At 44.9% G+C, this 25849-nt stretch overlaps 1 protein-coding gene across 2 annotated transcripts in view; it reads right to left on the minus strand.

Moving 5' to 3' along the window:
• LPIN2 (lipin 2) overlaps positions 1-25849 on the minus strand; it is a 120898-nt gene that overhangs the window by 36087 nt on the left and 58962 nt on the right. For both annotated transcript variants that reach the window (XM_073550890.1, XM_073550889.1), the window contains exons 9-14: positions 24847-25034; positions 19553-19646; positions 14931-15000; positions 13511-13600; positions 13310-13389; positions 3624-3768 (exon numbers count right to left, since the gene is read on the minus strand). In XM_073550890.1, the coding sequence (XP_073406991.1) occupies positions 3624-3768; positions 13310-13389; positions 13511-13600; positions 14931-15000; positions 19553-19646; positions 24847-25034 (667 nt within the window). The remainder of the gene's footprint in view (positions 1-3623; positions 3769-13309; positions 13390-13510; positions 13601-14930; positions 15001-19552; positions 19647-24846; positions 25035-25849) is intronic.

Below are 25849 nucleotides of genomic sequence, written 5' to 3' on the forward strand. Positions count from 1 at the left end.
GCGAGAGGCAGAGCGAGAGCGAGAGGCCGAGCGAGAGGCAGAGCGAGAGGCAGAGCGAGAGCGAGAGGCAGAGCGAGAGCGAGAGGCAGAGCGAGAGCGAGAGGCAGAGCGAGAGCGAGAGGCAGAGCGAGAGCGAGAGGCAGAGCGAGAGCGAGAGGCAGAGCGAGAGCGAGAGGCAGAGCGAGAGCGAGAGGCAGAGCGAGAGCGAGAGGCAGAGCGAGAGCGAGAGGCAGAGCGAGAGCGAGAGGCAGAGCGAGAGGCAGAGCGAGAGGCAGAGCGAGAGCGAGAGGCAGAGCGAGAGGGAGAGCGAGAGGGAGAGCGAGAGGCAGAGCGAGAGGCAGAGCGAGAGGCAGAGCGAGAGGCAGAGCGAGAGGCAGAGCGAGAGGCAGAGCGAGAGCGAGAGCGAGAGGCAGAGCGAGAGCGAGAGGCAGAGCGAGAGCGAGAGGCAGAGCGAGAGCGAGAGGCAGAGCGAGAGCGAGAGGCAGAGCGAGAGCGAGAGGCAGAGCGAGAGCGAGAGGCAGAGCGAGAGCGAGAGGCAGAGCGAGAGGCAGAGCGAGAGGCAGAGCGAGAGGCAGAGCGAGAGGCAGAGCGAGAGGCAGAGCGAGAGGCAGAGCGAGAGGCAGAGCGAGACTTCGCGCACTTTAAAAAAGCGGTTCGGCATATAGGTGTGTTTACTGTCCTCCACTCCCTGCCGACTTTGCTTCCCCATTGATTTGCATTGGGTTTCGTGCTTCAGTTGGACGTTCAACTTTTCACGATAGTCGGCCGATTTCGTTCGTCTCGACTTCTGAGAAAGTTGGGTTTTATGAAACCTGACTCGACCCTAAAAAAGGCAATGTGTTAATACTTACGTATTTTGGTTTCCCCCCAAAACCACACCTATCACCCCTGTCTTCTTCCCATGATGCACTAACACCTGGGTCATTTTGTGCTGAGCAGCTGTTTGTGGTCGACAGTCCTATATATCGGAGAGTGCAGAACTCCCATATGATGAGTAACGGACATGCAATGCAGACACTACAACAGCTGTTCGGGTTATCAGACTTCCCGCTGTCTCTAATCTCCAGGCTAAGAACAAAGGCACTCACTTCTGGATTTTTCTACAAACGTACCAAGAGATTGAGAATACCCCAAATGATCATTCCTTGCGATGATGTACAGTCCTCCTCAAGTATTACAACTATGCCAAACAATAAAGAGCCCTCATTCCTTATAGAAATCAGAGTTCATTAGAGGTGGAATTGGGAACCTGGCAGTAGTTGACTACAGCAAACATACTGCAGGGTGGGTTTCAAAAATAATCTCCCAAAAAAATAGATTAAAATGATTTGTGACAACAGCCCCACTCTTCCTGCGGCAAAGGTTTGAGAAGTATTTCTTATGCAGCCTTAAGAAACAAAATTGTATGGAAATTGGCCATACTAACAGATCTTAAGCGTGAAGAGGACTTGGCGCTTCGCTTCATCCCCTCCAAAGACGGAGACTTTGCCAAAACATGCAGTAGGGCTGGCACCATCCCAGTACTTGGATTGGACACTGGATATGTTTCACTCATCACATGGACACGGCAATTCTAATTTATTCCTTTTACTGTAGACATACACGGTAATCCAATTTGACGCTCCATACAGCACTTGCCCTTTACGGATTTGTTTCACGTCTCTAAGGAGATATTACTTATTGTGTATAATTACAGTAGTGATTTAGCTCTGCGATTCTCCCGTGTCTCCATTTCTTATCACTATTTACTACTGACATATTCAACAACGCTTTTATTAGTTTTATACGTTGATCTGTGAAAAGCCAATCTTAATAAATAACTCCCAATAAAGAGATACCATGAAAAATCTAGAACAGCTTGTGCATTTTGTAAGAACCATATCCAAATAGTTGGCCTGTAGACACCAGTGATGTGACTCTGACATTACTTAAAATAGCGCACCTTTCATGACCTTCAGCATGTGTCGGCCATGCACGTTATACCGTAGGTTGCAGATTTCTGCACAGCTTTCCTGCCTACTCCCGTACAGCTCTGTGTAAATCACACCAAGGAAACCTCTAAATGAACCATGTGCCAAGGCCATGTAAAGGGCCCATGTGTCAGAGGTCAAGTCACATATGAAACGTATGTTCTATATTTACTTCGCGAATCCATGTGAAAGTCATCCACCACCAAGAAGGTCTTAACCTCTTCCCACTGCGGCCCATTATTGTTTATCAGCTTTTTGTCTCCATCACTTTCCTCCAAGAGCCATACATTTTTTCTGTGCGGGATGAGTTGTGTGAATGGCAGCATTCACTTTACCATTTCATGAGTTTACCATGCATTGAAGCAAAACAAAAACAGAACTATTAACTACTAGAAGAGGTACAGCGGCAAAATAAAGCCACAAATCAGCCATTGCTGTGGATTCCGGATTAATATACTCACTTTGGTAAGAATTACCTGGCAACTTTATTCTTCAGGTCTATTCGATTATGTCTAACAAACATGAGTTTCAGAATATAGAGAGTTTAGAGTTATTAAAAGCAGTAAATAAAAGCTATATAAACTATATAACGTTATTTTTTGGCCTATGAAGCTGTGTGAGGGCGTATCTTGCCGGGTGAACTGGAGCCTTTATACCGTTTTGGGGTACATACCACTCTGGGTATGTAAGGTAACTCAAAATCTGCATTATTTCCCCAGAATGGGAGAAAGCATTATAGGTCTCACTATACTAATAATCCTAGATGATACGCAGTCACACGTCTTTAGTAAGCCCAAGATGTCCTGATAGACTCTACATTATCCTGCTATCATATCCTAATTAATTGACTTAACCACTTCGTTGCTACTATCAATTGCTAAAAGTTGCATTTAAGTGTTACACAGCAGAGATTGGCACAAGTTGGCTCCTGTTAGGGTATGTGCAGACGATCTGGAACTGGCAGTGCTTTGGGCGCAGCATATGTTCGCTGAGACCAAAGTGCTGCCTTCTATTGAACATAGGTGAATCCGCATGTGTTCAATTAATCATGCGGATTCATTGCGTCCAATACCTTCTATGGGTGACATTTGGCTTGCGGAGACTAGCATCTCCACAAGTGAAACTGACATGCTGCGGCCTGGAGAGACACGCTGCATGTTCGTCTCATCTGGATGTGGCGGGTTGGACGCTGCACAAGTATGCAGTTTTTACTGATCGTCTGCACATACCCTTAGACGAGGCAGGAAACACTTGCAGGGTATGGCCCACTCCATATATCTGCATCGGACATCTGAGGTACAGGCACGCCACATAGTGGGAAGGGAGGAAAGGAAAAACATAAGGATATGGATGTAAGGTTCTTGAAAAAGAATAATTAGTCTGTTTTCTATAATGTGCTTTGTGGGATGTGACAATTTTAGACTTCCATTTGTGATTAACAAAAATGAAACATCCCAAAAAGTTTGTGAATAAAATACCTAGACAAAATTGATTGCAGTTTATATCAGGATAAAAACCATTATAATACCTAAACCGTTCCCCTCCTTTACAAAAAATAAAAATCGACCGTAAGCTTAAAGAGGCTGTCCAGATTTTGTATATTTCAGTTTTTAAAAAAATAAATAAAAAAATGATAGAAGACTTTGGACATACGATTTGGTCTGAAGACAGACGGAGGGTCTTCCGATAAGATGTGGTTCCAGTATGACTCTGATGCTCTACAGAAGCCGACTCAAGGTTTATCTGCTTCAATTCCAATGATTCTTCATCGCTCGAGGAGTTGTCTTCAGTCCGCAGCCTAATGAATGTTATGGCACACAGATTAAAATGTGGAGAATCAGTTATCAGCTAAACAAGTGGCATTAGATTAATTGCGGTGTCCTGGCTTTTGGAACTATATACCACGTCATGCAACATTTAGTTTAACCTATGGGAAACCTCACAGCTATTCCCAGGTGAACCCTAGGCATTTCTGAACTTCCTTTAGGAAGCAAGAAGAGGTAAGAGGGACAGAGAAAGGCAAAAAATACAGTAAATGTGCACACCGTAACTTGATGGAAACGTTTCCTGTGGTCTTACACTTACCACCCAACATTCTAGCCCTTCATAACGTGTATCTTATTACAGATGTCCTGGGCCTCTGGCTGCGGTTACATTTTCTACATTGACACATCAGTATTTGAACAGTATTTTTAGTTAGTTTCTTTTTATGCCAAAAAGAAGATTGAAACCTAAACTGAGAAATATATATTACAAACATTTACACTTCTCTTTCTTGAATTACCTCCTCACTGCGGTTCAGAGGTAAAAAATAAAAAAGCTGAAACCACTGATTAAATACTGACGTGTGAACAGGGCCATAAAGAATATTTAAGAGGAGTTATTACGCTTTCCTAAAGGGAATCTGTCACCATAAGCAGTGACCTGGAACTATATTGTGCAGAAAACTTAAGAGACATGGGTTCCAATTCTGGGAGATCACTTTCACCCCCCCACAGTAAGCCAAACGCTCGGTGCTCTGAAGCATCTAGATGTCTCCTGCAAATGTAAGAGCGCGCCAAGAGATGCATGTCTAGCAGAGGAGCACTGAATGCCTTATACTGTATGTCTTCTTAGGCTAGATGGCCAATGTCACCCAGGTGAAAAGCTCCCCAAAACACAAGTCTGTAACTTAGGTGTCTTTTTTGGATTTTCATCTCAAGTCATGTGGCAAGGCTGATTAAAGGGTGATCTTGACTTTTAAGATTCCTTTCCCCAGCAGCGCAATGACCAGGGTTGCAGTGCGATGGCACCTATGGAGTCAGTGGGCCTTCTGACGCCAGCGTTGATTTCAGCTCACATTCAGCGGAATGGTTTTGTTTCACAGAGAGCTGCCAGCTCCCTGCACCACAATAGCCTTAGAGACTGCGGCCAATCAGTATGCCAGATAAGGACGGCACATAACATCACTGACATGCACCACCCCAATACGGCTGTGGAGCAGGTAGCGGACAGTGCTCACGGCGGGACCATAGACAAAGAGCGCCAAGATGGGGGATATTATTACAGGAAGGAGGATATTATGCAAGGAATGGGGTCAGGATGGTGAATGTCACCAGAAATTATTTTTGTGAACTGAGCACATGTTGTGACTGCGGCCCCTGTGCCTCCTCCAGGCACAGCCTATGGGCATGCAGGCTTGTTGCGGAGCCCCCCGATCTTTGTGCTCTGGATCCCTTTCCTTACCATATGCATTTCTTCGGACAGCTTTTTGTGAAGAACATCTGTAACGCATCGTTATGCAGGAGGTAAACAATGTGGGAAAGGCATTCCACAGCCAATGCCATGGTAAGAAGTTTGAGTGAATTTAGTTGAGATTTTTTTGGCGTTTTATATACAAAAGGTATTCAGATCAGTGAGTGTGTTTTGTTAATCAGATGCTTTGCCAGGGTACGGAATCTCTTCCAGCTCAACCCAAATTGTAAAATCAGTGTAGAAAAATAAGCCTGGTTTCTAGTTATTAGGTACACTGCTCAACGTAAGGGAACCCATAAATCACAGATCTGAGAAAATTACTGGAAGACGGATCCAGTGGCAACGGAGAGTAGAGATCCTCTGCGGTGGGAGGATGAGCGTTGTTTTTTTCTGGATGGCAGAACAGCATGGCCCGCTATGGTAAAAAGCCGGATTACTTACCGGTAATGCTCTTTTAATGAGTCCACGACAGCACCCACTGGAGGTATCGGATCCGCCCATTTGGAACAGGAAACCCTACAGGAAAGATAAAAGGGGCGGTCCGCCTTTCCTCCTCAGTTTTACGTTTCAGAGTACCAGAAGGACCGCCAAGGATTAGGCAATGTTCTCTTATTTTAACATCTTTCTTATCCATTATTGGTAATACTTTAACTATTCATATCTTTAGGGGGGGAAGTGAACGGGTGCTGTCGTGGACTCATTAAAAGAGCATTACCGGTAAGTAATCCGGCTTTTTACTCTTCGCCACGACAGCACCCACTGGAGAGATTCCAGAGACCATCACCTGGGTGGGACCACCGTGCCAAGGATAGTCCTGCCAAAGCTTAAGTCAGAGGTTGATGAAAGATCAAGTCTGTAGTGGTTATAGAAGGTAGAAGGGGATGACCAAACTGCCGCCTTACATATAGTTTCAATCGGAACATCTCCCTTTTCCGCCCAAGAGGTTGCCATTGCCCTGGTGGAATGCGCCCTGATGTTCCCTGGAGGATCTTCGTTTTTTGCGGAGTAGGCTAAACGAATGGCCTCTCTGATCCACCGGGAAATGGTGCTCTTCGTGACTCCATACCCCTTCTTACAGCCCTGAAATGAAACAAATAGGGCCCTACTCTGCCTCCAACTGTTGGACCTCTCAATACATTTTAGGACAGTTCTTTTGACGTCCAGAGTATGGAACCTCTGCTCTTCCGGAGTAGAGGGATTTTTATAGAAGGTTGGGAGGAGTATCTCCTGAGATCTATGGTATTTTGTTGCCACTTTTGGCAGGTAGGCAGGGTCTGGTTTTAATACCAATCTGTCTTGGTATTCTTGAAAAAAGGGTGGATCTATTGACAAGGCCTGAATATCACCCACTCTTCTAGCTGAGGTTAGTGATACTAAGAGGGCCATTTTAAGTGCTAAGTATTTGAAGGGTATTGTGTCGATCGGCTCAAAGGGGTCTACCGTTAGGGCGTCTAAGACCAGATTTAGATCCCATGTAGGGACGGAGGGTATGTGGATTGGAGTTATTCGTTCACATGCTGTAATAAAACGAGTTATCCATTTGTTGCCTGCTATATTATGGCCATATAGTGCTCCTAATGCCGATATTTGTACTTTCAGTGTATTTACTGCTAAGCCTAAGTCTTTTCCCTTCTGCAGAAATTCCAAGATTGGGATTATCGGAACTTCTGTTGTATGAGGTACTGTATGGAATTGAAGAAATTTTTTCCATATTCTAATGTAAATCTGGGTCGTGGACTGTTTTCTACTTTGTAGTAGTGTAGCAATTAAGGACTCCGAGAATCCTCTTGTCCTCAATAACTGCCTCTCAAATTCCACGCCGTCAAGTGCAAGCTGAGCACTTGAGGGTGGAAAAAGGGGCCTTGGGAGAGTAGATTGGCAGTCGGAAGGACCCAAGGATCTGTTATCGACATAATCTGCAGCCACGAAAACCACGGTCTTTTTGGCCAGAATGGTGCTATTAAGATTATTCTTGCTTTGTCGTCTCTGATCTTCCGAATTACTTGAGGTAGGAGGATCAATGGAGGGAACGCATACGCTAGATTGAATTTCCATGGAACTAGAAAGGCGTCCAGTATGTTTGGGTGATCTGACGGAGATAGGGAGGCAAAGGTTTTTATCTGCCTGTTCTCCCTTGTGGCAAAAAGATCCACCTCGGGTTGTCCCCATGCGGCTACTATGTCCCTGAAGACTTTCCGATTGAGGCACCACTCTCCTTGTCGTAGAGTGTGACGGCTTAGGAAGTCTGCCTTTTGATTGCTCTCGCCTCTTATATGAAGGGCCGAGAGGGACAAAAAATAGTTTTCTGCTAAGTTTAAAATTTTTGCCGCTGAAGACATCAGAGTCTCTGATAGAGTTCCTCCTTGTCTGTTTATATATGCCACTGTGGTGGTATTGTCCGACAGGATCCTTACATGCTTCTGTTGGAGCTGCGGAAGGAAATTGTATAAAGCATAGAACACTGCAGTCAGTTCTTTTAAATTAGATGAGTAATCACATTCCTCTTTACTCCACCTTCCCTGATAAAACCCATTCTCCATGTGGGCTCCCCAGCCCTGGGGACTGGCATCGGTGGTTACAATACAGGATGGAACTATAACCCATGGGACTCCTGAACATAAATGGTCATCGTCTAACCACCACTCTAGGGAAGTCAAGACTTCTTGTGACAGGGTTATTTTGCTCTGTAAACGACCACTATGTCGCTTATCCTCCTGGAGGATCTGGTGTTGTAGTGTACGGACATGGTACTGGGCCCACCGGACTGCCGGGGTGCAAGAATTTAGTGATCCTAATAGTGACATTGCTCCTCTTAAGGATACACGCGGTTTATCTATAGCTGCTTGTATTTTTTGTTTTGTGAGGATGATTTTTACCTGGGGTAGTAGACATCTCTGGGTCAAGGAATCTAGTTGAAATCCTAGAAATGTCTGGAGAGATTGCGGATCGAGTCTGGACTTTTGGATATTGATGATCCAGCCAAGGCTCTGAAAAGAGGAGACTGCGTCAGTCACGCGTTCAGTACATTGTTTGACTGAATTCCCAATTACTAGGAAGTCGTCTAGATATGGTACAATTAGTGTGTCCTTTTGGCGAAGGTAGGCCATCACTTCTGCCATCACCTTGGTAAATATTCTTGGTGCCGTGGAAAGCCCGAAGGGCATGGCCGCGTATTGGAAATGACGAATCCTGCCCTCGACTTCCACTGCGACTCTTAGGTATTTCTGGAATCTGTTGTGTATAGGGAGATGATAATAAGCATCTTTTAAATCAATCCCTGCCATTACGCAATTTGGGAAAAGAAGCTTTATAGTGGATCTAATCGATTCCATTTTGAACTTATAATTTTTTATAAATGAATTTAGCTTCTTTAAATTAATAATGGTTCTAAATGTACCGTCTGGTTTAGACACCAAAAACAGGGGAGAGTAAAAGCCTCTACCCTGTTGTTCCTCAGGGACGTCAACTAAAACTTTTTTAGCTAGCAGGACTCGAATCTCGTCTTCGAGAGCCTTTTGCTGAAGTGAGGAATTAAGGCGAGTTATAACAAAGAACTCATAGGGGATTCGAAGGAATTCAATCTTTATTCCTTCCTTGATTATATTCAAAATCCATGGGCTTAACGTAATTTGTTCCCATTTGGTAAAAAAAAATTTTAATCTGCCCCCAACCGGTGGGTCTAAACTTTTAATTTTTTTCTCTCCTATATGTTGGCCCTCTGAAGATGGTACCCTTCTGCTTTTCATCTTTCGTGGCCCATCTCGTTCTGTCCGATTGTCTTCTTCTCCCGAATGGCCGTCTTTTAAAGGTTTTCCTATAAAACGGAATGGGAGAATCACTGAAGGCCTTTTTCCTTTCTTTTGCCTTGGCGAGAATTTCGTCTAAGGCTTTTCCGAAGAGGAACTCACCCTCGCATGGGGTTGCACTAATTTTGGACTTTGATTGTGCATCCCCTTTCCAGCTTTTTATCCAAAGCGCGCGTCTGGCGTTATTCACCAGGGCTGCCGACCTTGCTGCAAGTCTTAGGGTGTCCGCTGAAGCGTCTGCCATAAAGGCAGCTGCCCCTCTTATCAACGGGATGGCTGCACGCAGTTTCTCCCTTGACACTCTTTGCTCAATCTGCTGGTCTAATTGATCTAGCCATACCAGCATTGACCTAGCAGTACATGTGCTGGCTATTGCGGGTTTGAATACCCCGGTGGTGGACTCCCAGGACCTTTTGAGCGAGGATTCAGCCTTTCGGTCCAATGGGTCTGCTAACAATCCTGCGTCCTCGACCGGGATCGAGGTTTGTTTGGAAGTGGAGGATATGACAGCGTCCACCTTTGGTATTTTAGACCATTTTAATAGATCTTCATCAGTGAACGGGTACTTCCGTTTTGAAGCGGATGGGAGAAAACCCCTCTGGTCGTGTTTTTCCCATTCCCTTTTGATGAGATCTTTAATTGCCGGTATTACTGGAAATGATCTCCTCTTTTTTTCTGCCAATCCCGCAAACATAATGTCCTGCGCGGTCTGGGCTCCCCTTTCCTCTTCACACCCCATAGTATTCCTAACCGCTTTTACCAGGTTATCTACGCTGTCCAGAGGAAAACATGCACGTCCTTCCGCCTCCGAGGATGATGATGAGGACGTGGATGCGGAGTCTGAGTTTAACCCCTGTTCTTCTTCTGACTCTGAACTGACAATAACCTGTTTTCTATGCCTGGACTCTGCGGGAGTGCTGGCGCGGTTGATGGCTTGTATTTCCTCCCTAATCATGGCTCGGATATCCTGAGAAGATATCGTCGGCCCCTGCCTGGTCTCTTTCATGCATTGTTTGCAGAGTTTTTTGGGGTAGGAGTCAGGGAGAGGTTCTGAACATAATGCACACTCTTTGTTTTTCCTTTTTTCTTTGACTGAAACGGGAGGTCAAAGGTAAAGAGAGGGGGGGGGGGGGGGGGGGGAGGAGAGGAGGTTAGCTTAATAGGTAGAGCATATGCTTTGCACACTCACCCAGTGAAGCTTAATACCGGTTCAGATGGCTGAGACGGTTTGGATCGGGTTTCTGCTGCCTCGCTCCTGCGGGCAGTCTCCGTCCTGGCGCTGCGGTCCCTGGTGGAGTTGCCCCCAGCTGAATCCCCTGCTGGGGTTTGCGACTCTGCGGGGGACGACATGTTCCAATGTTGCAGCGCTGCAGCGCTGTTTTATCTGTGTCGTTGCCCCGGAAGTCGCCCTGTCACAGGGCGCATGCGCCGCGTCATCGCCATCTTACCCCGGAAGTTCAACCATTACTTCCGGGGTATGGGAGCGTCGGGCGCCGGCCTGCTCCCGCGCCACCGCTATTAACACACGCGGCTCGCGCGCACATGGCCTCACCATCCACGCTATACCCCCACCGATGGGAATGGGGGGGGGGGAAATCTCCCGGATGCCAGACCGGCGCGCTCCCTGGTAAGACCGGGCGGCCCTCCCCGGACCCGGCCATTACCACTATGCCACCAGACGAGGGGGGAGCCGTCAAACGGAGTCTCCCCCGACGCTGCCTCCGGACCGCAGCCCCTGCCGTTCCCGAAGAGACCGCACAGGCGGATGCATGGCCCAGGTAAGATCCTGCAGGATCCTGCTCCATTTGGAACAGGAAACCAAAAACAGAACTGAGGAGGAAAGGCGGACCGCCCCTTTTATCTTTCCTGTAGGGTTTCCTGTTCCAAATGGGCGGATCCGATACCTCCAGTGGGTGCTGTCGTGGCGAAGAGTAAAACAGGCGTTACTTTTTTCAATATGAATAGACATGTTTTCTTTTCCCAGCCACTAATTGGCTACTGTGCACATCAAACTTCAATGTAAAAACTGTGATGTTTAAAATGTACACTCTACTGATATTACAGAAAATCCTGGAATCTTGTTATCCGGATATCACTGGAATTTTTCTGATAATCGCAAGAGTTTGAAAGACCATTTCTTTGCCAAGTTTCAGATGTGACATGAAAATATACAAATTTGTATTCAAATTTGCAACTTCTAGTTCAACCTGAAGCCTGGCAAAGGTTCAAAGGTGCAGTATCCAGAAAGACGTAATTGAAGCCAAATTCGCTGAAAGGAAATCAGTGATTGTGACTCAAAATTAAGGCACAAACCTGCATCGGATCTTGGCAGGCATATATTTGCTTTACCTGCCAACTGAAGAGGATACTATGCAATAAGTCTAAAAAAAAAAAAGCGTGATGGGGCGTTTTGCAGTGCTAGGATTGTTTTTTGGATGCAGGAAGACCGTGCACCAACATATCGGTGGAGCAATGTGTATATTGGTACGATCTGATGAAGCTGCCACTCTAATAGTCAATAGTCTAATGATCTGCTCAGCACTGAACTCAGAATTACTTTTATTCAATTCATCTTGCTTCTCCGGTAGAAAACAACTGTAACAAACTGAATGTATTTGTATAATGAAGGCGTAATATACAGATATTTTAAAACTGGCTCTACATTTCTCCTTGTAATGGTTTGCATTTGTGATATGGTATTGTGTTATATGCCAGGGGTATAAACATATCCAGGTATTACGTGCCTCATGTGACAGGTTAAGCGTAACCTGGGACGAGAAAGGTCTGAGATGTCAGAGAAGAGGAAGGAGCGCTGCTGTAGGCTGTCTGCACAAAATGACTGTTCAAATCAGCCAAGTGCTTGGTGCATCCCAGGTGTGACCGAGCGCACAGTGCACAGTCCCACTGGTTTTCCCATTCATCTCTGCTCTCGTCTGGCTCCTCTAAAGCCACAGCTGTCAAATCAAGGAGAAGGGGGCAGATATGGAAGCAAAACAAGTAGGTGGGAAGGTACACTAAACTGTTCATCCTAACTAGCAACAAGCGCTTGTGCTCGGTTTGAACTGTTATTTTGTGACGATAGACTGCCTTTATCTTTAATTTCTCAAAAAACGATAAAGATATGAAGATATATGGACGTGTGCAGCATCAGTTTCTACTGTCCAAGATGTGATAATTACTTTGTAGCAGCCTAAGAACGCTCCAACCCCACTTCCACATCTTTCAGTACATGTCATGTATGGTTATAACTGCACGTGGAAACATGAGTTTACCTAATACGGTTTGCAAAAAAACACAATCTGCCAAACCGTAACAAAAAGCAGCTGTAAACATCGAGCACAAGCGGTTCCCAATGTTTAACGCTTTTAACAACCGTCTTATATCAGGTACATGGACTCTGGCCAGACACAAAGTACGCAAGCCAATGTATGACAGGAGCCAATTAGACGCCAACCATACACTTATTTATCACTCCAAACAGGGCAGCAGAGAGATGCCTACATTCTGACTGCTGCGTGTCAGCCACCAGACAGCCCAAAGTCATTACTCACAATGATCTCAAATAGAAATGTTCTAATCACTACTAAGAAAACTGCAGATCTCAATAAATGGACGCAACGTCGCTACAGATTCACAGCAGCAAGTTCCGTCACGTAACCATCACAGTGGCAGGCAAATGTTACACAGAAGGTTCTGGCCCATGATGGTGCTGGACAGGCTGAATGTCTGCTAAAAGGGCAGAAATTTAGATTAAAGTGAACCAGACAGCAGATACATGCTGCCCAATCCACAGATGGCATACATCAGGCACTGGCTGATCTCAGGCCAGGTATGGTAGACTACAAAATCATGCAGCGTTTCGGAGAAACCAACTTTAAAAGCCAACAAGGACGGAGCCGCGCTGGGGACTAGTCACACAGGCAGGTTACCAGCGGCTACTCGCCACCCACTGCCCTGTATTGACAGGTCTCTCACTATACATGCAAGGAGGCAGAGACCTGTCACTCCAGGGGAGCAGTAGGGGAAAAACTGCCCGGGACCCACCTGTCCGACTAGTCTCCAAGTCCTCAGCGGCTTTTAAAGCATGCTGCTCTTTGAAAAGTTACAGAGTCAAACATACTGGCAGAGATCATACAGCCAGTGCCTGACACATGCTGCCTGTGGATCCCACTACCTACCCCTACAAGCACTCTGGCTTCATCTCCACAAGTGACCACGTCGTAGGCCCCGCATCCATCATACATTAATGGTATATTCTAATATGAAAAATAACTCTGTAACATGACGTAAAATATATACCGGACTTTCGGTGGCTCCTTTACATCTGATATTTGCTCGTTGTTCAATTCTGTATCCAGCTTATCTTCCTTTGTGTCTGGCTATACAAGGCAAAGAAAACAGCAGATGTGAGGCCTCATGTACAAAAAGGTAAGGATTACATATTGCAGCAGATTATTGATATAATATATACAAAATGTTAAAAGACCATCCCTTCATTACCTGCGCAATCATACTATCCTTCTTTCTCCAGAACCACCAGCTCCTGGATTGTTTTGGCATCTTTTCCTTCACCCATAATTCTATCTTGTTCTGTAAGAACAAACTCATCAGGAAACCATGTTAAAGCTACGCGCAACAAATCCCTTCAAATGTGTGTCAGGCTGAGTTCACACGTGGCGTTTTTTTCGCGTTTCCGCGGCGGTTTTAACCGCGCGATTTTGCAGCGAAAAATAAGCATCCCATGCATTCCTATGGGATTCCGCAATGCTGTGCTAATGCTGCGGTTTTTACCGCGGCGGAATCGCTTCGCGGTAAAAAACGCAGCATGCTCATTATTTTGCGGAATCGCGGCGATCCCGCACCCATAGGAATGCATTGTCCCGCTTACTTCCCGCATGTGGCTGTGCACACCATGCGGAAAGTAAGCAGAACATTTGCGGATGGTACCCACGGTCCGGAGGAGAGGAGACTGTCCTCCGGGCTTTGGGTACCATATCCCTGTAAAAAATAGTATTAAAAATAAAAAATATTGTTATTCTCACCCTCCGACGTCCCGCGCAGCCTTCCCGCTTCTCTTCACGCTCCGGTCCCAGTAAGCCTTTGCGAAAATGCTCGCGATGGCGTCCGATCTCGCGGGATCGCGAAGTCTCGCGGTCATTCGCGCGACGTCATCGCGAATAACCGCGAGACGTCGCGATCCCGCGAGAACTGACGTCATCGCGGGCATTTTCGCAAAGGATTACTGGGAACGGATGCGCGGGACGTCGGAGGGTGAGAATAACACCATTTTTTATTTTTTTTTACATTCTATCTTTTACTATTGATGCCGCATAGGCGGCCTCAGTAGTAAAAAGTTGGTCACACTTGTCAAACACTGTGTTTGACGAGTGTGACCAACCTGTCAATCAGTTCTCCAAGCGATGCTCCAGATCGCTTGGAGAACGCTAGCATTTTGCAAGCTAAATACGCTTGCAAAATGCTAGTTTTTCCGCGGGAAAATCGCGGGAATTTAAAATGCGATTTTCCCGCGGACTGGAATTCCGGAATTCTCGCGGTAATTTCCGCGAGAGTTCCGGTACGTGTGCACTTAGCTAAGGTGTTTTGCTATAAAGGCACGATTCATTAAGTCTGACATTGCACACTCCAGTCTTAACGATGGGCATGCAAATACAAGACAACAAATTCATCATGAGGCGCATGCGACAATGTATTTCTTGGATTGACAATGCCATGCCCCATCCGCTTTCTCCCCAGCTACGTCCATTTTGCAGAGTCTTAAACTGGCACGAAATTACCTAAATTTGCAATGGTTTTGTGCAACTTTGGGATGCGCAAAGAATGTGACATTGGGAGGAGTTTTAAACGCCATGATGACTTGGGGCTATACAGTCCAGCTATAAATACAATAAATAGGACTTACCTTGGGTAAGCTCTTCTGGAATACTTGTAGACTCAAGATCATAGGAGCCGCCAGCACCCAGTTATAATATCTGCAGGAAAAAAAAAAAAAGAAAGTCAGCAATCACATTACAATCCTTCATTAAAAGGGAATCTGACAACATATTTTTGCTATCCCATCCAAGAGCAGCAAAATGTAGGGGCAGACACCTTGATGTCAGCAGTGTATCACTTACTGGAGTGCTTGAGGTAGTTTTGATTAAAACCGGTTTTACCTGCTGTAGATCTGCTAGTTCAATAAATGCTGAGCTTTATAGGTCTGCAACAACACCGAATGGCAGCTTTCTATGTACACTGCGCATAGGCAGAAAGCTGCCAATCAGTGGTGGGACAGGGTTATACTGAGCTCATGAATATGGAGGACTTGGCAGCAGGCTTAGTAGTTCTCTAGTGATAAAATCAGTTTTATCAGCAAGAAATTATCAAAACTGCGGCAAGAAGCTCAGTAAGTGGCAAAGTAGTTATAATGGTCCCTACATTATGCTGCTCTCAGATTAGGTGGTAAAACTTGGTGAAAGATTTTGTTTAAACTAGAACAGCAATCATCAAATGTCTATTGGGCTGCTTCATTTCATGCCAGCCTTAGTGATTGGGACCATTGGAATGAGAGGTACATTAAGAGGTACCCAGGCGGCGTGCACCTCACTAAAGAGGTACCCAGGCGGCGTGCACCTCACTAAAGAGGTACACAGCCGGCGTGCACCTCACTAAAGAGGTACCCAGGCGGCGTGCACCTCACTAAAGAGGTACCCAGGCGGCGTGCACCTCACTAAAGAGGTACCCAGGCGGCGTGCACCTCACTAAAGAGGTACACAGCCGGCGTGCATCTCATTAACCCCTTAACCCCCAAGGGTGGTTTGCACGTTCATGACCAGGCCAATTTTTACAATTCTGACCACTGTCCGTTTATGAGGTAATAACTCTAAAACGCTTCCATGGATCCCGGTGATTCTGACATTGTTTTCTCGTGACATATTGTACTTCATGTTAGTGGTAAAATTTCATTCATATAACTTGCGTTTATTTGTGAAAAAAACGGAAATTTGGCGAAAATTTCGCAATTTTCCAACTTTGAATTTTTATGCCCTTAAATCACAGAGATACGGCACACAAAAAACTTATTTAGTAACATTTCCCACATGTTTACTTTACATCAGCACAATTTTGGAAACAAAATTTTTTTTTTTGTTAGGAAGTTATAAGGGTTAAAAGTTGACCAGCGATTTCTCATTTTTGCAACACCATTTTATTTTTACGGACCACATCACATTTGAAGCCACTTTAAAGGGGTCTATATGATAGAAAATACCCAAAAGTGACACCATTCTAAAAACTGCACCCCTTAAGGTGCTCAAAACCACATTCAAGAAGTTTATTAACCCTTCAGGTGCTTCACAGGAATTTTTTGAACATTTAAAAAAAATTAACAACTTTTTTTCACAAAAAAAATACTACAGGTTCAATTTTTTTTATTTTACCAAGGGTAACAGGAGAAATTGGACTGCAAAAGTTATTGTGCAGTTTGTCCTGAGTACGCTGATACCTGATATGTGGGGGGGAACCACTGTTTCGGCGCATGGCAGAGCTCAGAAGGGAAGGAGCGCCGTTTGACTTTTTCAATGCAAAATTGGCTGGAATTCAGATCGGACGCCATGTCACATTTGGAGAGCCCCTGATGTACCTAAACAGTGGAAACCTCCCACAAGTGACCCCATTTTGGAAACTAGACCCCCCAAGGAACTTATCTAGATATGTGGTGAGAACTTCGAACCCACAAGGGCTTCACAGAAGTTTATAACGTACAGCCGTACAATTAAAAAATCATATTTTTTCCACAAAAATGATCTTTTCACCCTCAATTCTTATTTTTCCAAGGGTAACAGGACCCTAAAAGTTATTGTGCAATTTGTCCTGAGTACACTGATACCCCACATGTGGGGCTAAACCACTATTTCGGCGCATGGCAGAACTCGGAAGGGAAGCAGCGCCATTTGACGTTTTTGGCTGGAATTGAGATCAGACACCATGTCGCGTTTGGAAAGCCCCTGATGTGCCAAAACAATGAAAACCCCCACGAATGACACCATTTTGGAAACGAGACCCCCCCAAGGAACTTATCTAGATATGTGATGAGAACTTTGAACCCACAAGGGCTTCACAGAAGTTTATAACGTACAGCCGTACAATTAAAAAATATGATTTTTTTTATTTTCACGCCCAGGCGTTATAAACTTCTGTGAAGCACTGGGGGGTTCAAAGTGCTCACAACACATCTAGATAAGTTCCTTGGGGGGTCTAGTTTCCAAAATAGTGTCATTTGTGGGGGGTTTCCACTGTTTTGGTACATCAGGGGTTTTCCAGTCGCGACATGGTGTCCGATCTCAATTCCAGCCAAAAACGACAAATGGCGCTGCTTCCTTTCTGAGCTCTGCCATGCGCCCAAATAGTCGTTTACACCCACATATGGGGTATCAGCGTACTCAGGACAAATTGCACAATAACTTTTAGGGTCCTGTTACCCTTGGGGAAAAAAAAAAATTGGGGGTGAAAAGATCATTTTTGTGGAAAAAATGATTTTTCCACAAAAATGATATTTTTGCCCCCAATTTTTTATTTTCCTACGGGTAACAGGAGAAATTGGACCCCAAAAGTTGTTTTGCAATTTGTCCTGAGTAGGCTGATACCCTACATGTGGGTGTAAAACACTGTTTGGGCGCATGGCAGAGCTTGGAAGGGAAGGAGCACCATTTGACTTTTTCAACGCAGAATTGGCTGGAATTGAGATCAGACACCATGTTGCATTTGGAGAGCACCTGATGTGCCCAAACAGTGGAAACCCCCCAATTATAACTCCAACCCTAACCCCAACACACCCCTAACCCTAATCTCAGCCCTAACCCTAATGGGAAAATGGAAATAAATACATTTTCTTTTAATTTTATTATTTTTCCCCTAACTAAGGGGGTGATAACGGGGGGTTTGATTTACTATTTATGGCGGTTTTTATGTTTGGCAGCTGTCGCACGCTAAAAGACGCTTTTTGTTGTAAAAATAGTTTTTTCATCACCACATATTGAGAGCAATAATTTTTCCATATTTTGACGCACAGAGTCATGTGAGGTCTTATTTTTTGCGGGATGAGTTGACGTTTTTATTAGTATCATTTTCGGGCACGTGACATCTTTTGATTGCTTTTATTCCGATTTTTGGGACGCAGAATGAACAAAAACCAACGATTCATAAATTTCTTTTGGGGGGTGCATTTACACCGTTCCGCCTGCGGTAAAATTGATAAAGAGCTTTTATTCTTCGGGTCAGTACGGATACAGCGATACCTCATTTAGGTCGCTTTTTATGTATTGGCGCTTTTATGCAATGAAAACAATTTTATATAAAAAAAAATTATTTTTGCATCGCTTTATTCTGCGAGCTATAACTTTTCTATTTTTTTGCTGATGATGCTGTGTGGCGGCTCGTTTTTTGCGGGACAAGATGACGTTTTCAGCGCTACCATGGATATTTATATGCGTCTTTTTGATCGCGCGTTATTGCACTTTTTGTTCGGCGGTATGATAAATCATTTTTTGCTTCGTTTTTTCCTTTTTCTTGAAGGGGTTCGCTAAGGGGGTTAACTAATGGGACAGTTTTATAGGGCGGGTCGTTACGGACGCGGCGATACCAAATGTGTACTTTTATTGTTTTTTTATTTCCAAAAAATGAATTCGGGAATATTTTTTTTTTTTAAATTTATTTAGCGATTTTAACATTATTTTTACCTTTTTTTTTTAACTTTATTACATTGTCCCAGGGGGGACATAGCTGTCATGTGACAGATCGCTGATCTGTCACATCACAGATCACTGTGACAGATCAGCGATCTGTCATAGGCACTGCACAAGGCTTCCTCCTTGCCTGCGCTTTGCAGGCATGAGGAAGCCAGCTCCCTGCAGGCCCCCGAAGGTCCCCGTCGCCATCTTGGATTCGGGGACCTGCAGGGATGGAGCCCCCCGCAGCAGCGCTGCACATTGCGCTGCTGTGGGGGGGGGGGGATCAGGGAAGCACGGAGGGATCCCCCTTCCCTGCCGATGCTTCCCTTTAACCCCCGGTACACCGCGATCGTTTAATCGCGGTGTGCAAGGGGGTTAACGTGTCGGGGGCGGTCCGTGACCGCCCCTGACACATTGTGCCGGGTGTCAGCTGTGATAATCAGCTGACACCCGGCCGCGATTAGCGGCGCTCACCACGGCGCTGTGTACTATCCCGTCCCTGGGAATTAAGTCCCAGGGCACATGGACGGGATAATACGTCACATGACAGAAAGGGGTTAAAGAGGTACACAGCCGGCATACGCCTCTGTCTGTACATATCTGGGAAAATTTACGCCGCCACTAAGGAAGCATTCTCATTAGACATGTGGGCTTAACTACACTTGGTCCCACTTATTTTGGGAGAGTTGTTTCACTCTGCGTAGTGCTGCATGTCTCCAAAACGGTCCACCAAATACTGCGGCAATTGTGCATCACAGTGGTGGAGATTTAGGGGCACGCCTATGATATCACCCCTAGTTGGTTAGTTCTCATTTACCTGTTATAGATCCTCACAACAAGATTGGGATTGTCAATGATTCCTGGGTTTTCTGCAAACTGCTGATAGGTAATAATATGCTCCTTGAATTTCTCTGTATTAAATAAAAAAATATATCAATTGATGAATTAAACTAGCAGCAACATGTCACAAAACATTGACTGAAGGAACGGCTTTATGGGCAAATATCGGCTAACAGAGCAGAAAGCTAGCCACTAGAGTTGAGCGATACCGTCCGATACTTCAAAGTATCGTATCGGATGGTATCGGCCGATCTTTAAAAAAAGTATCGGTATCGCCGATTCCGATACCGGAAGTCCCATTCAAGTCTATGGGACTTCCGGTATCGGAATAAGAAAAACCCTTTCCTGCCCTTGTACAGCCTCTCTGGGGTCTGTACGGGCCTTTCGGGGGGCTGTGCCGGCCTGCCAGGGGGTCTGTGCAGGCTCCGGTGGTCTGTGCCGGCCTGCCGGTGGTCTGTGCAGGCTCCGGGGGGCTGTGCCGGCCTGCCGGGGGGCTGTGCCGGCCTGCCGGGGGGCTGTGCAGGCTCCGGGGGGCTGTGCCGGCCTGCCGGGGGGCTGTGCCGGCCTGCCGGTGGTCTGTGCAGGCTCCGGGGGTCTGTGCAGGCATCGTCCGATGGGACTACAAGTCCCATCGGGCGATGCCTGCTACCATGACAGTGATTGACACATTAGCCAATGATGGGACAGTAGTAGTCCCATCATCCGGCTAATGTGTTAAATGTAAAAAAAAAAAAAAAATTACATGCTACATACATACTACATACATGCTACATTCATACTACATACTACATACATGCTACATTCATACTACATAAATACTACATGCAACATACATACTACATGCATGCTACATACATACTGCATGCTACATACATACCACATATATACTACATACATACTACATGCATGCTACATGCTACATACATAACACATATACTACATGCATGCTACATACATACTACATGCTACATACTACATGCATGCTACATACATACTACATGCTACATACTACATATGTATGTAGCATGCATGTAGTATATATGTAGTATGTAGCATGTAGTATGTATGTAGCATGCATGTAGTATATATGTAGTATGTATGTAGCATGTAGTATGTATGTAGCATGCATGTAGTATATATGTAGTATGTAGCATGTAGTATGTATGTAGCATGCATGTAGTATGTAGCATGTAGTATGTATGTAGCATGCATGTAGTATATATGTAGTATGTATGTAGTATGTATGTAGCATGCATGTAGTATATACTACATACATACTACATATATACTACATGCATGCTACATACATACTACATGCTACATACTACATGCATGCTACATACATACTACATGCTACATACTACATATATACTACATGCATGCTACATACATACTACATGCTACATACATACTACATATATACTACATGCATGCTACATACATACTACATGCTACATACATACTACATATATACTACATGCATGCTACATACATACTACATGCTACATACATACTACATATATACTACATGCATGCTACATGCTACATACATACTACATATATACTACATTCATACTACATACTACATATATACTACATACATACTACATACATACTACATACATACTACATACATACTACATACATACTACATACATACTACATGCATGCTACATGCATGCTACATACATACTACATGCATACCACATATATACTACATACATACAATACATTCATACAATACATACATAGACATACAGTACATATAACATAGAGTAACATACTTACCAATACTTGTCACATTGTTCCCCGAAGCCATTGTCTATTCCGGGATAAATATTAACATAACAAACCACAAAAATACTCACCCACGATCCGAAGCAGTCCACGAGTGTGTCCCACGACGATCTTGGGTAGAGAACTGCAGCATCAGATGATGCTGCCGTTCTCTACGGGCTGCAGGAATCCAATGACGGAAGGTAGGTATCCTTCCGCACTGTATTCCTCCGCCACTTAAAAAAAAAAAGTCCCTAGTCTCACTTTATGCCATTGCTGTGTGGGAAAGCAATGGCATAAAGTGAGACTAGGGACTTTTTTTTTTTTAAGTGGCGGAGGAATACAGTGCGGAAGGATACCTACCTTCCGTCATTGGATTCCTGCAGCCCGTAGAGAACGGCAGCATCATCTGATGCTGCAGTTCTCTACCCAAGATCGTCGTGGGACACACTCGTGGACTGCTTCGGATCGTGGGTGAGTATTTTTGTGGTTTGTTATGTTAATATTTATCCCGGAATAGACAATGGCTTCGGGGAACAATGTGACAAGTATTGGTAAGTATGTTACTCTATGTTATATGTACTGTATGTCTATGTATGTATTGTATGAATGTATTGTATGTATGTAGTATATATGTGGTATGCATGTAGTATGTATGTAGTATGTATGTAGCATGCATGTAGTATGTATGTAGCATGCATGTAGTATGTATGTAGTATATATGTAGTATGTATGTAGCATGTATGTAGTATGTATGTAGCATGCAGTATGTATGTAGCATGTATGTAGTATGTATGTAGTATATATGTAGTATGTATGTAGTATGTATGTAGTATGTATGTATGTAGTATGTATGTAGCATGCAGTATGTATGTAGCATGTATGTAGTATGTATGTAGTATATATGTAGTATGTATGTAGTATGTATGTAGCATGCAGTATGTATGTAGCATGTATGTAGTATGTATGTAGTATATATGTAGTATGTATGTAGTATATATGTAGTATGTATGTAGCATGCATGTAGTATGTATGTAGCATGCATGTAGTATTTTTTTTTTTTTTTTTTTTTTTTTTTAACATTTAACACATTAGCCGGATGATGGGACTACTACTGTCCCATCATTGGCTAATGTGTCAATCACTGTCATGGTAGCAGGCATCGCCCGATGGGACTTGTAGTCCCATCGGACGATGCTTGCACAGACCCCCGGACATCAGCACAGCCCCCCGGCAGGCCGGCACAGCCCCCCGGCAGGCCGGTACAGACCTCCACAGGGTGCACAGACCACCGGCAGGCCGGCACAGCCCCCCGGCAGGCCGGTACAGACCCCGGGCAGTCCACACAGCCCCCCGGCAGGCCGGCACAGCCCCCCGGCAGGCCGGCAGAGACCCCCGGAAGGCCCGAAATGACGGCGCATCATGATGCGCACACAGCGCGCATCATGATGACGTCAGGCCGTCAATCAACTGAACTTCCGATTCCGATGCCGAATTCCGATATTGAAAAAATATCGGAAGTCGGTATCGGAATTCCGATACAGCAAGTATCGGCCGATACCCGATACTTGCGGTATCGGAATGCTCAACACTACTAGCCACTGATCATTGCCTTGATTAGCAGCGATCAGCTAATGCTTATTAGTTTACAGGGCACGTAAACAGGACATGCTGCAGACAACGGACGCTGTAAGGGGACAACAAGTGCAACGATATTTCCTGCAGTGTCTTCATTTACTTGTGTGAAGGAGCTTTAAGGGATTGACGATCAACTCGCTGAAATTGCTAGTTTGGGCCGATGTGAGACAACCCTCACTCTTGTGAGCCTTCAATTCTGAGAGCAGCATTACACAGCGGCAGAGACCAGGATTCCAAAGATGTGTTAATTAATTACTGGGCTCCATATTGCAGTTTCTATAAAATGACTGTTCTCTGCTGCAGACCTAGCAGTTCTCTGACTGCTGAGCTCTGTATAACCCTACCCACTCTACTGATTGGCAGCTTTCTGCAAACACTGTGCATAGGCAGAAAGCTGCCAAACAGTGGCGTTTAAACAGAGCTAATGAATATGGAGAACTACTTAGCAGCAGGTTTACTTTTGATTTTGTGATTCCATTAAAACTACAGTAAGTTAGGCTAGTTTCACACTTGCTTTTTTTTGCAGCGCGTTTTTCCCGCAAAAAAACGCATTGAAAAAACGCATACAAAAGCATACAACTGCAGCGTTTTTTTCAAGCATTTTTATGAGCATGCATGAAAAAAACGCAGCGTTTTTATGCGTTTGTATGCGTTTTTAGTGCGTTTTTACCGCGTTTGCGTTTTTTTCCAACATTAGGTGGCCCCTCACACTAACCCAAACCATGACTTTACTAACCCTAACCCTGACCCTAACCCTTAACCAAATCATACTTAACCCTAACCCAAACCCTAAACCCTAACTAACCCTAACCCTGACCCTAACCCTGACCCTTAACCAAACCATACTTAACCCTAATCCTGACCCTAACCCTTAACCAAACCATACTTAACCCTAACCCTGACCCAAACCCCAACCCTAACCCTGACCCTAACCCTAAACCCCCTTAACTAACCCTAACTCTAACCCAAACCCCTAAATTCCATGGTTAAAAAAAAAAAAAACGCATATGCAAAAAAACGCATACATGAGCATGCCAGTGCGCACATATGCGCATCCATAGGCTATAATGGCCATTTTTAGCGCAAAACGTGCGCATATGTGCGCATGCGCTTTTTTGCAGGGCCAAAAAATGCAACATGCTGCGTCTGGAAAATACAAACGCACACCCCAAAAAAACGCAGCGCATGAAAATCGCATACATGCGCTTACAAGCGCGCAGGTATGCGCACCCATGTTAAATATAGGGGAAAAAACGCATGCGCACATATGCGTTTTTTTCCAGCGCTAAAAAACGCAAATGTGAAACCAGCCTTACTCATCACTGGAACTGGATCTCAGTTTCTACTTTATGCTGCTCTCAGACTATGTGGCATAAATCTGGGGACAAGTTTCCTTTGAAGCTCTCCCTACAGATGAGATGGCCATCAGCAAATGATGGTTCAGTAGATTGTTTGGCCGGTAGCCTTCTCCGCTGTCTCTCCATACACAGGAGCACACCCACAGACAGACATACCTGGCGGCAGCTTGTCTCAGTAGGAACGAAGGGATAGGCAGTCCAAAAATCTGTCATGCTGGATCTTTAACGCTCGACAATCATCTGTCGAAAGCCACCATACTCAGACTGTCGGCCAAATCAGTCAATATTAGCTGGTTTAGCCAATGTCTCCGAATGTGTATGAAGAGGGTCGGGCTTAAGTCCCATTGTGGACTCTCCTAATTATTAGGCTTCTAACCCCTAATTAGCACATGGTTTTTGATTATGAACACTGCATGCAGACTAGTCTTCAGGAAGTAGATATCCGTACATACGTTAGTTGTTAGGGACAGTCGCCTTCTATCGTGATCATGACACTCACCTTTAGAGATCTCTCCATTTTCACTCAGACCACCACAGAGAGAAAGTGTGACATCCGGCAAGTCCATGGGAGAATCAGAGAGGCACTCCGTGCCACTGTCTGCGGCAGCGCTACCAACAGACTGTGGCGACTGCGAGCCGGACAGCATCTCAGACTCCATCCACTGCCTGGAACCAGGATCCAAGTCACTGCAATACAGAAGGTTCCTCACATTAGGGATACAAATTAGTCACGAGCCTTCCATCATTTTTTTTTTTAGTTGAGGTGGCGCTCGAAAACATTGGGACATGTGAATGCAGTAACAGGAGTGTAAATTCAGGATTTACAATTACATATGTTGTGTATATGGCACGTGGTCACACAATACTAGATGTGATGGGATCTTAGGCCATGCTCACCCAGAAAAACATAACGCAGCCAAAACATCTCTTCCCGATATGCTCCCATGCAGTGTTCAGATATTACAGCTGCTAAGCCTTTCATTGAAACCCCACGTTCTCTGTGTGAAAACTACATGCACTTGCCAAAAACATTTTAACTTTCCAGCCACCATCTTCAGTTGTTCCCAGCACCGCTCTGGTGCCACGCCACCATCTTGTCACTGCAATGTCTGGACTGATCAGAAGTCACAGGTAACGGTCACCGTGTCTCAATGCAAGTCTATGACACCTCATTCTCAATCTCATAGACTTACATCGAGGTGCGACTTCTGACTCGCTCAGCAAACACTGGAGCGATCCGGCAGGTCACAACTGAAGAAGACGACTGGAGTGGTGCCGATAACAGAAGGAGACTACTGATAAGTATAATACTGGGAACAGGGAACCTAGAATAGTTGCACCACTCCAGCACTGCAATGAAAACTGCTGGAGTAGAGATTTAAAAAGAAAATGCGAGGGAAGAAGTAGAAACAGATTGCAGATATTACTTAAGAGTTAGGTGCTGAGTTTTGACCACGCATTAACTTTTACATTAACTTTTTTTTTTTTATAAGTGTAAGGTC

This window comes from Dendrobates tinctorius, unplaced genomic scaffold (genome assembly GCF_039654945.1).
Source record: "Dendrobates tinctorius isolate UK_male_01 unplaced genomic scaffold, ASM3965494v1 ptg000171l, whole genome shotgun sequence".
Lineage (NCBI taxonomy): Eukaryota > Metazoa > Chordata > Amphibia > Anura > Dendrobatidae > Dendrobates > Dendrobates tinctorius.